The following is a 17,320-nucleotide window of genomic DNA, read 5'->3' on the forward strand; positions in this document are numbered from 1 at the left end:
TCCATGCTCTCCCGCTTTATCCTCCATATGAAGGGCCACGCTGCGTCAATCTCAGCTGACATAGGGCATGTTTTTGGACTGTGGGAGAAATCCCACGCACACACAGGATATTTAATTGCAATTATTTTGACTGAAATTGCGATTGCTAAATTGTGACTTTGACATAATTATTCTCATTTTCATTTGAATAACACTGTGTGATATTTGTGCAGATCTGTGAGAGACAAAGATGTTTCCTCCAGTCTGTGGACTATGATGTGTACAGGTCAAGACCAAATTTAATTGGTCATTTGACAAATATTTTGGCTTTAAGAAATATTGCGCCTCCTGCGATTTTAAAAATTGCACTGGGCCGTATTGCGATTTTGACGGTGGACATGCAAGTATTTTATATACATTTATTCTCCATGTTTAGTTTCCCGTGTATAGTTATGAGAGAATATTGTGTGCACATGTGTTTGTAATCGGCCATTCTGTCTTCACCCTGTCATCAAAGTCACTGTAATGAATGAGTGTTGACTCCGTGACATAAACATAAACTTTGTGTTTGGGTGGTTTGGGCTCCAGAAGTCTCTTCACATGGATGAGGAGAAGGAAGAATGAAATGACAAAATAAACAAGTGAAGGGGTGATCAGACAGATTATCTAATTTACTAAATTACTGAATCTGAATTTTCTTCACTTGATTTTAATCACTGGATTAGGTGGAAAATTGTTAAATAAAGAAAAGTTTTAAGAGGTCGGAAGAACAACCACTACGACGTTCATTTCATGCCACATATATCAGACACACATCAGTTTATTCCACAGATGACATCACATCTGTCTGGGAATTACATTAGTGTGGTATTTACACAGAACAGACACACTGACCTTCTCTCTGCTTGATAGGAAGCCTCAGTGGCATTAAACTGCATTGATCAGATTATAGAAAAGTCAGTGGTCCAGTGTGGATCAGCAAGAGTAAATGATAGCCTGCCATTCAATTAGTGTACGATAGACAGATAACAGATATTAGAGATGTAGATAGAGTGGAAGGAAAATGAGGCGGGAAAAAAAGAAAGAAGAGAAAGTGGAAAAGAGGCCGAATACGTGGACAGTCATGAGGTTCAGCCTGTTTGATCACAGTTGGAGTTAGAGGAGCCTTAGGGAGCAGCTGACCTTTGTGTGTGGGACACACACACACACACACACACTGTGTTTACTGAAAACTAAAGAGTGCACCTGACTTTTCACTGACCTTTCTTTTAAAGTCCATCCAGCGTGAACGCTGGTTCTCAGACAATCACATCTGGAGAGCAGGAGATCACCGTGCTTTAGACGAGCTATTACTGTTTGTCCAGATATCTGTCCAGAGGAATTCATTTGGACAGATATCTCTCACCACTGTTAATGAAAGTGGTGAGAGAGAACTGAGTAAGAATTGTGGTCCATAAAACCAAGAAAAAAATGCAGAAAAAATCCAAAGATGCTGAAACACTTGAGTTCTCTGAGGGGTTTTTATCAGTTTAAGCGATGCTTTTCGTATCATGTTGCTGCGAGCCGTCGTTAACATGAAGAATGTTGAGTGCTGCAGCTTTAAGTAAACACCTTCTCTCCTTGATTACATGGAAAAGCTGATGATGACATTACATTACATTACATGTCATTTAGCAGACGCTTTTATCCAAAGCGACTTACAATAAGTGCATTTAAACATTTGGGTACAAATAAGAGCTAGAAGTAAGTAAGAGCTTCAAGTAAGCCAAACTATGAAGTGCCAGTCATAAGTGTGATGTATAAGTTTGTTTTGTTTTTTTAAGTAAACACTTTCTCTCCTTGATTACATGGAAAAGCTGATGATGAGACCTCAGATCTCATAAACAACACTGGAGCTGGACTGGGTTTACAAGTAGATATGGATATATTTATGACAAACGACGTCATAAATGATTCCAAATATACTCACCAGCCACTTTATTAGGTACACCAGTTCAACTGCCTGTTAACAATAATATCTAATCAGCCAATCACGTTGCAGCAACTCAGTGCGTTTACGCATGGAGACATTGTTATGTCCATCTGCGAGAACGAGGAAGAAAGGTGATTTCAGTGGCGTAGATGTCAGTGACAGCTGGCTGGTCTTTATATTTCAGACACTAATGATCGGCAGGGCTTTTCACACATAATCTACTTTTAGGATTCACAGAGAATGGTCCGAAACAGAGAAAATATCCAGTGAGCAGCAGTTAGTTTTCTTGCCTAGTTGATGGCAGGCTGTCAGAGGAGAAGGCAACAGTAACTTAAATAACTATTAAACTCGTGTCAAACTGGGATGCAGATGAGCTACAGCATGTGTTTCCCAATCCTGGTCCAGTGGATCCACTGCCCTGCATGTTTTAGATGTTTCCCTGCACCAACACACCTGATTCAAATGAAAGGGTCGTCACCAGGCTTTCACAGATCTTGTTGTCGGTGTATTGGTGTGAGCAGGGAAACATCTAAAACGTACAGGGGAACCAGGACTGAGAAACACCGAGCGACAGAAACACAAGACCACACCAGGTAGGCCACCACCTCTGCCACTTTATCAGGCGGTCTGTGTACCTAATAAACTGGGCGGTGAGTGTGAGTCATGTTCACTGTCACCGTGAACATGAGGCCTCTTCTCACTTTTCATTTTCCTACTTTCCACATGGGCGTCGTCCAGCCTGATTTGGTCGGAGGTTATTTCCTCACATTTTTGCCCTTCTCCTTTTGTTGATATTGAAAAGTGAACGCTCCTGGTAGTTTGTGTGTCACACTTCGATAGCTTGATCTTTGTTTTATTTCATGTGCTTTGATTTTAGCTGGACATTTCGTTATGATTTGGTCAGTGTTTTTCTTGTCTTGATTTTGTGTATTTCCTGTTTGATTTAGTAGTTTTTGTAGACCCGTCTCCCCTCTTGATTGTCTGTCTCACCTGTGTCTTATTTTTAGTCTCACCTGTGTCTTATCATCCCAGTGTATTTAATCTCTTGTGCGCTCCAGTGTCTTGTTTACTTTCCTGCTCTTCCTGTTTGTTTGCCTGTATTTAATGGTATTTGATTGATTGTCGCTCCCTCCTGCATTAGTTTGTTTTGGCCTTTTTGTCATTTATTATTGTTACATTGATGTCCTGGCATTTGGCGTACACAGTTTCTCTCCATAGCACAGAGCAGTGCGGTCTCGCCCTAACGATGCGTCTCGATAATGTATGTCCTAATTTGGTGCTAAATTGAATTTCTGAAAGCTGACACACATTCTCATGTTGTGTTTGTTACCAAGTGAGCCTTGCACTGTCATTCCCACAGGGACACATTCAGCCGGGCTATCAGACACGCTATTACACCAACTGCTGCAAAAATGTTTTTATTAGTATTTTATATTTTTGCTTCCCCAGTCGCTCAGTAGAGGAACAGCAGTTGACGAGTGTTTAGGCTGGAAACAGAACAAGCATGAGAAAATACAGGTTAGGATTCCTTGTGGGTAAATTCCAAGTAACCTCACCTTCACAGGCATTCATTTACGGAAGAGGGTGAGGGGGTGGATGTTTATCACGTAGAAGCACGAGTGAAGAGTGAGCGACGGAGAAGTAAGAGAAATGGATGCAAATGAGACAGAACTGAGCGATGCTGAGGAAAAGAGAGCGAGAGAGAGAGATGAAGGAAGAGTGAATTATTCTGCAGCCTGCTCTGTTGGACCGCTGATAAGAGAGATCAGTAGAAGAGGCGATGTTTGTCACACTTTGTGTGTGGTCTTCCTATGGGCACACAATAATAAGCCTGGCAAAGCATGGAGCCAGTGGATTTAATAAAATATACACACATATATATATATATATATATATATGTATATGTATATATATATATATATATATGTATATCTGTGTTATTTTATTAAATTCGCCAACATAAATGTGGTTCAACAGAGACCGTGAGCAGGATTTGTGCCTGCAAAGAAGAAGAAAATGTGTTCCTCCCAAATCCCACTAATTTGTCAAAAGATATTTTCCTAACATGACGGCTGCACGCTGGTCTAAATATGCTAATGCGGCTCATGTTATGATTTCAAGGTTTGCAGTTATTAACCATGACACGAGCACGTCAGGAATAGTGTTCAGCCTCTGCTCGGATCGCCAGAGGAGCCGGCCGAGCAGGATGTAGGGAAATACAGGTCAAGGACCTGGAAACAAATAGAATTCCCCCCTCTGTGCTTCTCACTTGTCATTTCGAGCACAAGCGTTACTGTGTCCAATCAGTTTAGAGGCGTTTGGCATCAGCACTGAACTCACTGGTGCAGCTGAAACACAACAGGACCCAGTGGGCTTGTTGCAGTTGTGTTGCGATGTAGTTCAACTGTATCTCTCGAGTAACGGTCTGTTTTAAAGCCTCTGCAATAATGTCACACCTCGCGGCACAGTGTTTTTCTGCTGTGAACACACTTGAGAGGGAATGATGCAGTTTGGAGCGTCCGCACTCAAAGGTGGTGAACCATACACTAACACTGAGTGTGGGTAGATAGTAGCTGCAGAAGGTAATTTTAACTTTATCCTTATCTAACTTCACACCTGGGAGCATGAGCTGGGCAACACTGCTCCCACCGACATGGATCGTTCACACTGGTAACACCTGACTCGCCAAAGTCTGTGGTGGTGTGAGAAATGACAGACAGACGAGCAGAGGCGGCTGGATCTTTGTTTCTGGAGATTTGGAGAAACTGGTGTGGGTTAATCTAAGGTAATCAAATTATTCAAATTAGGAGACATGATCAGTAAGAAATAAGAACACAAATGTAACGGGATGAGCCGAGAAAAGACAATATTTGGTTTTAAATTGAAAAATACACAAAAAGCTAATTATAATTATAATAGTGATCCATTAGAGCTCAGTGTTATGTATGCAGCCCTGTGCCATGCAGATTCTTTCTCACTTTGGGCAGCTTCAGTCAATGTCTTTAGCTCTCAAAAATGTGGCCGCGTCCATCTGTGTCCAATAAGTCTTTATTCCTGTCAGACTCTGAGGGCAAAAATGGAGGTCAGAGCCAAATAGGACCAGGTCCTTGGCATGAAATGTAATGGCAGGTGCAGAGAATGTTTCTTCACTCTGCTCACACTGCTCACACTGAGACCTCGACCGTTGCATCTGGACTTTCCGTTTCTCTCCCTAACAAAGACAACAAAGACCGGACGGAATAATGAGCAGATTCACTGCCACAGTGTCACGAGTCATACTTGCTCGTCAGGTATGTTCAGGAATGTGTTGGCTCGCTCAAAATGCCTCCACAGATCTGTTAAGCAACTTAAATGTCCCTGATTATTGTACAACTTGTTGTGGTAGAAGCAAATGTAACCTTTATTTTCTTATTATTGCACAAACTTTAATTAATTAATTAATTAATTAATTTATTTCATTTAATTAATTAAATGTGCATCTACAGTATACAGTATACTTCTTTGTCTTTAATAACAGCCATTACATTATTGCTACAGCTTTGGCCAGCTCCACTTCCACCATTTCTAAGATGTTTGGCATGACGGCATAATTAACTTAACCTTTGGCTTTCTTACTGCACGACGCGATCACTTTGTGATTCTCCACCATCCTCTCTCTGCCTTGTGTTGCTGCCAGTGTCTGCTCTGTCCTTGGCAGCTGATTCACACGCTGCTCATCTCTCGCAAAACCTTTTAAGAAACTCAGAGCGACCCTGTTGTTACACTGAGGAATGACAGATGCTGCCGTGGAAGGAAGGATCATTCCTTCAAATGTGTTTTAATGACAATTTAATGACCCTGCTCACTTACCATTTAGGTTTGTAATACTTGTTTAAATCTGACTTTACGCACAGGCGCCTCAAACATTCAACACTACGGTGGCCTTGACATGTCAGAAAGCTTTGCTGCTATTTCCCCTTGCTTTCTTCTTCTTCTGTGGTTTATTTGTGTGGGCAGAGACCGTTTTATTTGTTTTTTATAGTAAGCTGCAGCTTTAAATCCCCAACTTTTTTGTGTGTTCTGGCTGTTGGTGGTGGCACAAGATGGCAGAGCAGCCTCCATAAAATATAACCATATGTATGTGTGTGTGTGTGTGTGTGTGTGTATATATATATATATATATATATATATATATATATATATATATATATATATATGTGTGTGTGTGTGTGCAAGCGTGTATACACACAGTGTGAAAACATAAGTATTTTAGAAATCTTTCTTTATTGTTATTTATTTGACAAATAACAAACTGAATGTGTCTTTTTATACCCACATCTGAGCCGACTCACTGGGTTTCTTTGAGAAGTCAGACATCAAGCATAAACATTCAACCTATTATCTTTTATTTGTTCTGTTCAGGGATAAGTAAAAAAACTATAATCTGGCATCTTTATCAAGAAATAATAATGTGCTTTACTATTTTTTTCTGTTGTTATAACCAGTAGCCTATATACATATAACTGGTTATGGTTATCGACCAGTTAATGCCTAACCTTCCTGATTCAAATCTCTTTCCTCGGAAATGATGACCAGGTTTTTGAGGACTACTGGTCCAAACAAGGTCAGTGATCCTGTCAGAAAGAGTTCTTACTCGTAAGTAGTGTATTCAAAAAACAAAAGCTTCACACTGGACCTTTTAAAATCATCATTCCTGTTGTGTTGTGTACTAATCATTCAGCTGTGTGGTGTCTTCGTGCGTCTTGGCGTGGGAACATCTGTGCAGCGTCACTTCACAGTGTGCAGTGTTTCTGTTGTTACTCTTCTTCATCAATTGAAAAGTGCGTACTGATATTTCTGTACAAGTCGGAGCTGTCAGAGAGTGTGACAGGAGGAGGGAGGAACAGAAAGAGCGCGCTTTGGAGACGGGAAGCTGCTCAGTGGCTTAGTGTGTGGCGCGCACCTCCCCTCTCCATAACGCGGCGAGCCTTCTCTCGCTTCACGGAGCCTGCCTGCAATTCCTGCTTTTCATGCCAGAGCCTGCAGCTGCTGTCTCTGTTGCGTCCCTCTGCGGCTGTGAGCGAAACCGTCGCCTCTCTCGTCACAGACCGACGCCAGACTTTTTGAACACGCAAAGACTCAAAGACTCAAAGACAGAGTGATAGCGCAACTTAAAAAAAAAAAGAAATCCCGACAACACAGCGAGGAGACGGTGTGAGGACACCTGACAGACACTTCACCCTCTTCCGAGTGTTGACTGAAATCTTTTCCAACTGTGAAGACAGGCTACAGGAATGTGGAGTAAAAATCTGTCTCCACGGTGAGTATTGTAATGCGTCTGTCATGTGTGTGTGTGTGTGTGTGTGTGCGCGCCCGTTGGATTGTGCGTTCGGCAAAAATTAAGTGTGGTGCTTGAACGTCGCGTGTGCATGTGCACCACTTATGAATACAAACGCCATTTTAAAGTGAATTAGTGAATTGTCCCTGTGTTGATGTTTGTTTAATATGCTTCTGCATTTCTAATATGGGAGCTGAAACATAAACATGTCTGTGGTCTCACCTGCAGTAAAACGACCTGCCTCTGCCTCTGCCCCTGACGCCATGACCACAGACTTAAACTTAACCTCCCTGCTGAATGTCACAGATCTCCACAATCACACCCGAGGATGTTCCCTCACCAAGACCGGCTTCCAGTTCTACTACCTGCCCACGGTTTACATCATGGTCTTCATCACGGGGCTGGTGGGCAACAGCCTGGCCATTTGGATGTTTGTGTGCCACATGAGACCCTGGAGCAGCATCTCTGTCTACATGTTCAACCTGGCTCTCGCTGACTTCTGCTACGTCCTCTCTCTGCCCTTCCTCATCTTCTACTACTTCAACAAAACGGACTGGATATTCGGCGATGTCCTGTGCCGCCTGCAGCGTTTTATATTCCACGTGAACCTTTATGGGAGTATTCTGTTCCTGACGTGCATCAGCGTCCACAGGTACACCGGGGTGGTGCACCCGCTCAAGTCTCTGGGTCGACTGAAGAAGAAAAATGCGGTCATTACCAGCACTCTGGTGTGGGTGGTGGTTATTATAGGGATCTCTCCCATCCTTTATTATTCCAGGACCGGCTTGAAGCGTAACGCCACCACATGTTATGACACCACCACAGAGGACGAGTTACCGGGTTATTTCATTTACAGCATGACATTGACTGTGTTCGGGTTCTGCATCCCTTTTATTATCATATTTTGTTGCTACGGCATGATTGTCAAAGCCCTCATTTGCAACGACGTAAACAATGCGCCGCTGCGGCAGAAATCAATCCATTTGGTTATCATCGTGCTCGCCGTCTTCGCCGTCTCCTACATGCCTTTCCACGTCATGAAGAACCTCAACATGAGGGCCAGGCTGTACTTCCAGAGCCCTGACATGTGCGAGTTCAATAACCACGTCTACGCCACCTACCAGGTGACAAGGGGACTGGCCAGCCTTAACAGCTGCGTGGATCCTATTCTTTACTTCTTGGCCGGCGACACGTTCAGGAGGAAGCTGTCACGGGCGACTAAAAAGCCCTCCAGGAAGGGAGACACTGTCCTTCAGTCTAAGAGTGAGGAGACAGCGCTCAACAGCCTGGCGGAGTATGTGGAGAACGGAGACCGGAGGCTGTGACCGGACACCTCAAAGTGTCGAGCACTGGGTGTGGATCTGTATTAGCTTTAGAAACAACAATGGACTTGATCTTGTATCAACAAATACAGCGTCTGACACGTACGGCTGGATGTAGAATTTATTGGATGACGGTTTATAAAACTTGTAGGATAAATCCTCCTCCCTGTGATAACCACCGCTTGCTCGCAGCCTGTTGATGTTAATAACCTGTAGTACTGTATTGTTGTGTACATGTGTTGTTCTTAATGTTACAGCCATTACTCTTCATTCTGATTGAATAGCTAGCGTTGCTTACACTTCGTGTACACGAAAATAAACATTGCCATCGGGCAGGCCGTGGATAAAGAGGTTCCTCTGCAGGCATCAATGCCCCGTTCATCCATTTATTCAGGGAAAAAGACATAGACTGAGAATGGATAGCACCTTCTCTAACAACTGGACTGATGCTTAATCAATAGCTATTTAGCAGGTGGGAGTTTGTGGTGAAGGAAGAGCACCTGGCTCTTAGAGGAGAAAAGTTAAAGCACTGAAACTGAAATTGCTGCATGGACGTGTCATGCAGACGCGGCTCTGCTCAGACTGCAAGAAAATCAGACCGATTATTCCAGGCTGACTGTCGCTAGTTGTACGCTGTCGTGATGACATAAACGTGTTCACCTTTGTGGTGTGGCTTTCAACCATGGATGCAGGGGGAAAAAAACATGGAGGTGCGTCTTCTTGCTGTCCAAGCTCGTGCCCTTTAAAGTCGCAGTGCAAAAATCCTCCATCGCACAAGAAAAGCTCGGCAGAGGAGGAGAGTGGAACCTATTTTGCACGTCACAGCTGACGTCACTCCGCATGTTTACATGCTTAATCGAGCGAGTCCGACCAAGTCAGGCGATCGAGTATACATGCGGAGGAGGGAATCGATTTATTGGCCGCGTACGCCTGACTCCGCCTCCGTAGGTTGCCGCTGTATCTCTCCATAAGCTAGTGCGTGTTGAATCAGTTTCCTGTTGACCTTTACAGCACAGAAAAACAAACGGTGATTGGCGAGATGGATCGTGCTGTGGTTCTGTATGTTCCGTACCTGCTGTACATAATAATTAATTATTCATGATACAAATAAGATGGAGCATGGCTCTTGTGGTTGCTGTGTTGTCCAAAGAAAAACGCAGCTTCCGTATGATTTCCAGCAACAATTTATACACCGTCTCTTTCTACTAAAGGGTCAAAGACTGTAGAGTACATTTTGGTGCATGCACAGAACACCAAGTCCGACTCCAGTCCGACTAAGCGTATACATGCAGGAGTAATCGGACTACGAATCGCATTATCCAGGTATGTTAGTCCGACTAAGACTGGCTCAATTTTAATTAGACTAACTTGTTTACATGACATTATGAAAATAACTGAGTGTTGAACACACTCATGCACACCATAGCACACTTATGGTGTTTTTCCACCGGCTTGCCTCGCCTCGCCTCGGCATGGTTAAGTTGCGTTTCCACTAGCATAGTACCAGGTACTTTTTTTGCGTGACGTTTTAATGAACTGATTCAGTTGCACTGAAAACAACTGCTTTACTCTCACTCCTCTGTGTGTGTGTGTGTGTGTGTGTGTGTGTGTGTGTGTGTGTGGCGCGTGACACAAAGTCACTGCAGTTTCATGCAGCCGTGCAGTAATGACTCCCCCCACGTTGAGTTAAGTACTTTTTTTGTATTGGAAGCGTGCACTGGTTTTCATGTCATTATTGTTTGGCATGTTAACAGTGATATATGAGGCGCACCTGCAGAGATCTGATTTGAATCCTATTTTCAAAACATTGATTCTGACTTGAATAAACATTTGATTTCATGTGCTTCAAAAACAATCCTGATGAAATGTGGCTATACAAGAAATCCGATTTTTTTTGTTTCCAGCAGTCTGAACAAAACCAACATAATGCACTATGAACAGGGACTCTGTTTTCAGAGAGCCACCTGTCACCTCCTCATTTCTGCCTTCATGTATTAATGACTGGATGAGGACTAATGGACTAGTTTGCAGTGGCTCTGGCACCACAGCTGTTCTGTCCTTGGTAACCTGTCTCCCTCTGACTAAAAGAGACACTAGTTGTATGTGTATGATACTGCATAGAGTGTTCTGGAGGTGTACTGTACAGAATGTTGTCATGTTCCAGTGAGTTTGTGTTGTTAACAGTTTTGTTTGTCAGTATCATTAAAACCAAACCTTTTATTGCATGAGTCCACTTTAGAAACCCATCAGTGAAACACTGACTAACCACAGCAGAATTACTCATCTGTTCATCACACCACAGGGAAGAGCTTAGAAATGAGCAAAAACACACACACACACACACACACACACACACAGACAATCTTGTCTTTCTTCAGTTGTGAGTGCACTAAATTATAGCCCTGACTCTAAAACGACCATTTAAAGTTGTAAAGACCAGTTAAAAATGTCCTCACAACGATGGTTTTTGACACAAATGAGTCCTCACAACAGAAGAAAGACAATTACCGACACGCCATCACTCACCTGATTTATGACTTCATCGATATTGAAGACTTTTTCATATGAGATACCTCAAAGTAAATACTGCACTGTGTTCGTGCTTTCGTAGATAATCTTTGTTTAGTATTGTTTTGTACTTGATGATTGTGGAGCGCTATATATCATGCCCAGGAATACTTCATGTTTGATGTCTCTACTAAAACATTTGTAAAAGTGTAACGTGGTCAGCGATCATGGAGACAGTGAGTGAATCGGCTGTACAGAAATTCATGGGGCCACATGTATCTTTATCAATAAATTTTTATATTTAAAACAAACCTGAGAGACGTGACGAGACTCACATAATTCTTTGAAAATGGTGGTTGCTTTACTGAATTGATGTCACTGCGCTCACTCTTTACAGCTGCACAAGCACTTAATCAAACACATGCACTGTTTTGAGTGAATAAACATTGGCAGAGGAGACATCTGTGCAGAGTTTTGTCCTCTCTCTGCTCCTCCTCTCTCTCTCTCTCCCTCTCTCTTTGTGCTAATGTTTCTAACTTTCTTTTTCTACATAGTCAGGAGGAAGTGAGGGGACGAGGGAGGAATAAAGAGTGGCACCTTTTTTTTCTCCTGGCTTATCCTAAGACAGCTTTTGTGTCCGTCACAATGGCGCAGAGTTATTGATGCAGACGGGGAAGGAGGTTATTGCCAGGACCCCAGGGCTGTGCCGTGTTGTGGGTGCAAGAAACTGGCACACCCTCTTCCTCCGAACATGGCCTGTGAATACAAACGGCTTTTGATTTCCTGGCTTTAAAGTGCAAACAGCATAGTTTAGTTTGTGTGTGTGTGTGTGTGTGTGTTGGAGAGCCTGAAGGCAGCGGAGATCTTATTCGAGCTAGGTTCCTGGTATTTCCTCCCTTTTTTTTCAGTTGTAATTGCCTAATTGTCAGCCACTGTGACATGCACATGCACCACAGGCATATGAATCTATGTTTCTGTATCTGTGAGATATGTATTCCCTTTGTGCTCATGCACATGATGGGATGAAAGGGAGGTCGGATTCAGCCAGAGCCAAATATCTAGCTAGCCTCAGTGTCAAATCTTGACTTGCAGAAAGTTGGGATCTTTGCCAGGATCTCCTCCCTTCCTTCTCAGCCACCTTTCACCTCTATACTCTCATAATATGTGTCATTATTCAGACTGTAGAACTATAAAGAGCTTTTCTTCACTGTATTGCCTCATCATGGGTGTGTGTGGGGGGGTGGATGCTATTTGAATGGGTCTTTGGTGCAGAACAGAAGGAGCAGCTGAGTGTGAAAAGTAATGTCCGTTGTGCAGAAGTTTGTTTGTGTGTGTGTGTGCAGATGAAGAGGCCATTACTACAACCAAAGTAAATCACGGAGCTTCGTTCTTGGAGATTTACAGAAAGGGCTGGGGCAACCACATCCATTACCGGAACAATGCCAAGCTGCCCAAGCCAAAAACCACCGCACAAACCAATCCTAATCAAAATGTTGGTGTGTGGTCCTCCATGAGGGACCTCTGACAAACTGTTATGGGCAATGATGTGGTTCTGGTGCAAATCCTCCTGCATCCACTGATAACTTGCGACAGTGCTGCAGAAGCTAAATGAAACCATTCAAACGTCTGTCCTTTTGTAAACACAGTAAATGTTATCACATGACTCTCTGTTGCATAATATCAACATCATATTGTGCATGCTTTTTGCATTGCTCAGTTCTTGCAGGAAAACATTCTTTCTCGGGGTGACCACAGCAGTGTCCGATTAACAATGGGCAATGTGGTCCCACAGCCCTTTATTTGTATCAAATCCACTTTGATTTCTATAATGCCAAATCACAACATATATGATCTCAATTTTACATAGTTAGGCATAAAGCTAATATAATATATGTAATATTATAGAGAGGAGAAACTCAACTATTTCCAAAGATGTCACACAACCAGGTACGTGTTTTCCAACGGTAGTGGTAAACACATATTTCAAAAATGTTTAGTTCTTGGCTACAACATTCTTGTCTCAGTGCTATTCTTTGATGCTGTGTAACAAGTGTTTAGTCGCTCAGATCAGGCATCGACCAACCACCCAACCCTGCACCAGAGCTCTCTCATGGCGTGTCATTGCACTTATATGGTAAAACGTCACACTGCACCATGTGGACGGCAAATTTCCAATTTCCAAACATGCAACATGCGTGTGAGAGAGAGAGAAATGACTGTGATTGACAGGGCCAACAATAACTGAAGCCGCTGCACACAGAAACATGACCACTAATGACACAGGTGTACATGTCACATTGTTACTGCTTCACCTGACGATCACCTGATGGGACGACAGATGTCGTAATAAAGACTTCTCTGATTGCGTATTCGTAATCAGTCTCAAACCTGTCTTACTAGTGTTCACACACGGGTGCAAGTCTATAGCTTTGTTTGTGCTTGCATGTCTTGTCTTGAATGATTTTAAAGGGAATTAATGTAGGATTATTTTGACGGGGCATTAACTTACAACATGGGTGAATGTTCCCCGTGTCAAAGCCTGAGCAGTTCTGCACAAATACTGAAGGAGAGTGATGATAGAAGAGTTAGGACAAGGTACGGCTTTCACTCACTGACTTCACTGTTTGCTTGTCATTTCTAGGGTCTAGGGTCTAGAGTGTGTCAGGCCGCGTTAGTGAAGTCATCTTGTCCTCTCGCACATATTCTTCATAGATCAAGTGATTCAAACAATGTGCAAACAATGAGCAGTAGGTTACATAAGCCGGGTTTTACAGTAAGCCATTTCGACATGGCTGTTTGCACATTACAAGTCCTGCTTCAGAGTTCACTGGTATCGTTGGCATTATCGGCATAATATATGTTGTAACATGTTGTAATAGTTGTAACAAACGATACCGTTTACCAACTGTTGGGGAAACCTGAGAGCAAATCCTACACTGTGTAACTTAAAACGCGATCTGAGCTTGAGTTGGTGTCATATGTTCATGAGACTCCAATGAGGGTAATTATGTTTTCCAACTGTCAATATAACGTATACAGTATTCTGCTATTTCTTCCATAGTTTTTTTTTGTCAATACAAATACTGGAAATGAACAACTACATTGACTCAAGTACCTTCTGAGGTACATGTACGACTGTATTTTAAAAGATGAGCAGATGATTCACACACTTTCTTATACAACCCTCCCATTAACCCGGGCTTGGCACAAGGAGCACACTGGATGTGTCCTCCCTGCGGCTGCGGTCAATTTAGAGTGTCCATTTAACAATGAGCAATGGGGATTGGATACCTTAGCCCTTGACCTGTATGGAAAGGGAACTTCCCATAGTCAGTATGATATTGACTTACAGTGAGAAAATAGAAACCTGTGCCCTGTAATGTATAACATTAGTTTCATTACAAATGCCTATAACATTAAACTGCAGCTTACATCTGAGTGCAATAATAATTCAAAGCAATAGAATTAATTATCTATAAAACTTTATTGCAGCAATTGAATATACTGTACTACCCATAAGTATGTATGGATATATTTTAATCACTTTAAGATAAAATAAAATAAAAATATTTATATACTAGTAATATTTTTACTAGTTGAATAGTTACTTCTCTGGCAGAACTCAGTGAGTAAAGGTTCAGACAGTAAAAAAAAACAAATGTCACAAATGACGCTCACGTCTTTACTATACAATAGACTCTCGCTATGAGAATGCACACAGACACGCCTTTGCAATGCAAACGATAGGAAAACTCTGCCCACAGCTGAGAGGACCAGTCAATCATGTCTTTATCAACTTTTGTCATCATCACACTGTCAGAGCAAGAGGCAACACTCCGTGTGTGTTTCTCTCTCGCTCTCTGAACAGAGCGTCATGTCTCATCTCTAATCTTTTAATTCATGTAGTGCTTTTTTTCTAGCCTAGAAATCTAGGCTAGCAGCCCCAGCGGTAGCAAATGTAATTTGCAGCCAGGGTTCCTCAAACATCTTGATGTAGGTCTGGTTTGCCAGGCTACTTTTTTTTCTCTTTTTATTTCAATACGCCCCCCCAAAATAAATGTTTATCACCAGCCACCACTGAAAAGAAAGGAACAAAGGAATCCTCTGTTTGTTGCAATCTGCCGTCTCACCATTAGATGTCGCTAATTCTAACACACTAGACGTTTAAGTATTTTTGTACGTATGATGTGGTATTGCTGCTTTAAAATGAAGGCTCTGAATACTTCTTCTACAGCACACTACATCACCAGGCAACAAAATAGAAACAAACAGTCTGGATATTACCAAATATTAGAAAAACCAAATACTGGCAGAGAAGCAAAAGGCCAAATAAATATTAATATCAAATCTGACTTACATTGGATGACCTCATGTTGGCTCTCGGTTTGAAGCTGTTTTAACCATCAGTTTTCCATTCACAGCTGTTCTGTCTATAAACTGACATGATAAAAAAAAGATGCAGCGACACAGAATGAGTGATGTGCAATCAAAAGTACCAATGCCCCGGAGTACGTCTGCTTTCTGACACTAAAAGCAATTTGAAATAAGAGCGTTCTTTGGTGCAATATGTTCAGTGTCGCCTCTGGTGTTGGCCTACTTTGACACCCTGAAATGACTTGATGTTCATCATACTGTCACACACACACACATGTGGTTGTTAAAGCCAAACATCGGCCTTGGTCTATTTTATGGACAAGAGAAAATAGAAAATAGAAGAAAAAAAAAAAAGTGGGACGGGGTTAGTGAGACAGAGCATGAGCTGTCATATTTTTGGATGTCATAAAGTTTATGATCAATACCTCTGCAGCCACTCCCACATGGCCTCTTGTTGATTTTCTGCTGCTTCTTGGCGTCGTCATCGATCAACATGAATGACTGGCTGACTGAACCACTTCGATTTCATACAACAGGGACTCAATGAACCCATCAAGCAATTTAACTTGGCCTAAGTGGGAGATGGCAAGGTTTGGCTCAGCTAGTGTTAAACCAAACAGTGTGTATTCAGTAATACATCTGTGGGACAACAGCTCTGTCGGACAGGGTGAACAGTCTGAGAACAGTTATGCAGCTGAGGTTGAATAAAAGGGTGCTTATTGTTTGGAGGGATAAGGAATACAGAAGATAAAGCCAGATGTCCAAGCAGGAAGTTGAGAACTACAGGGTAAACGATCCCCGAATGATCACTGAATGATCTTGTTGGCAGCTTCAGTTTATGTATCTGTCTGTTGACATGTTTCCACTAGCGCGACTCGCCTCGGCACGGCACGGCACGGTTATTTTGCTTTCCCATTAGCGATAGTACCTGGTACCTGGTACCTGGTACCTGGTACTTTTTTTTTTACTACCTGCTGAACTGTGTTCAGTGGCTGTGTCAGACGGAGTCTGTGCTCCGGTCATTCAGGAAGTGCTGAACAAATCTTTTTAATTAACTGATTCTAATGATTCAGTACACCGACAATAACTGCTTTACAAGCCACTAGTCACTAGTTTAAAATGAAGTAACAGCAGTTTCATGCAGCCGTGCTGTGATGACGCCGCCCACGTTGAGGAGGTACTATATTGTAATGGAAAACCAACCAGACCGTGTAGAGACGAGTCGAGGCCGTACTATATAGTGGGAAAACACCGTACGTATAATGTCACCCAAAACTAACAGACCATATGGTGTGAAGACAACCATTATTTCTAAAAAAGAATGAAGCAGTCCACACTTTGGCTCCAGCTTCTCTGCAAGTTGTGGATAAACTGTAAAAGGGTGATGAGCTGTAGGCTCTGCACTGAGACTCCAATGCTTTTATTAGCTGGCAACCTGTCGTTCTAACCACTGCTCTACTGCAGCACGCAAGATAAATCATTGAGGACTGCAATTTATGTCCCAGAAGCAGATTACATCCTCTGCTCCATATTACCGTTGTTGTGTTGGCATGAGTGTTGCAGAGTGGGATTAAACCTGTGAGTAATGGACGTAATGTAATGCTTTTTATCAGGTATATACAGTATGTATATCCATCACATAAATAATGGTAAAGTCAACAACAGAAGCACAGTCATCGTTCACATGACCGCGCCTCGTCTGCATGTTTTTGTTGTGTATAAACACCTAAGATTGTGTTTTTCTAAGGGATTAGGAGCTCTCCACTCGCCTTGTATTACAACCTTCCTTTAGGCTAAAATTGTGTTTATGAAACTACTAGACGAGCTATCAGCCTTGTGTTGGGAAGG

General features: G+C 42.4%; 1 protein-coding gene across 2 annotated transcripts; it reads left to right on the forward strand.

Moving 5' to 3' along the window:
• The first annotated feature begins 6,661 nt into the window (after window positions 1-6,661).
• p2ry1 (purinergic receptor P2Y1) lies at window positions 6,662-10,196 on the forward strand. Of its 2 annotated transcripts, none has more exons than XM_058633119.1 (2): window positions 6,662-7,250; window positions 7,575-10,196. In XM_058633119.1, exon 2 carries the CDS (start codon window positions 7,652-7,654, stop codon window positions 8,591-8,593), a length of 942 nt encoding a protein of 313 aa, XP_058489102.1. In that variant the 5' UTR covers window positions 6,662-7,250; window positions 7,575-7,651; the 3' UTR covers window positions 8,594-10,196. The 2 variants fall into 2 exon arrangements, with proteins under 2 accessions (XP_058489102.1, XP_058489101.1); XM_058633118.1 differs by having other exon boundaries at window positions 6,667-7,250; window positions 7,497-10,196.
• The last annotated feature ends 7,124 nt before the right edge of the window (window positions 10,197-17,320 follow it).

The sequence above is a fragment of the Solea solea genome, chromosome 7 (assembly GCF_958295425.1).
Source record: "Solea solea chromosome 7, fSolSol10.1, whole genome shotgun sequence".
Lineage (NCBI taxonomy): Eukaryota > Metazoa > Chordata > Actinopteri > Pleuronectiformes > Soleidae > Solea > Solea solea.

Excerpts from the sequence above, each read along its gene's own strand:
- p2ry1 (XM_058633118.1), top strand. The coding sequence starts at position 7,532 with ATGACCACAGACTTAAACTTAACCTCCCTGCTGAATGTCACAGATCTC.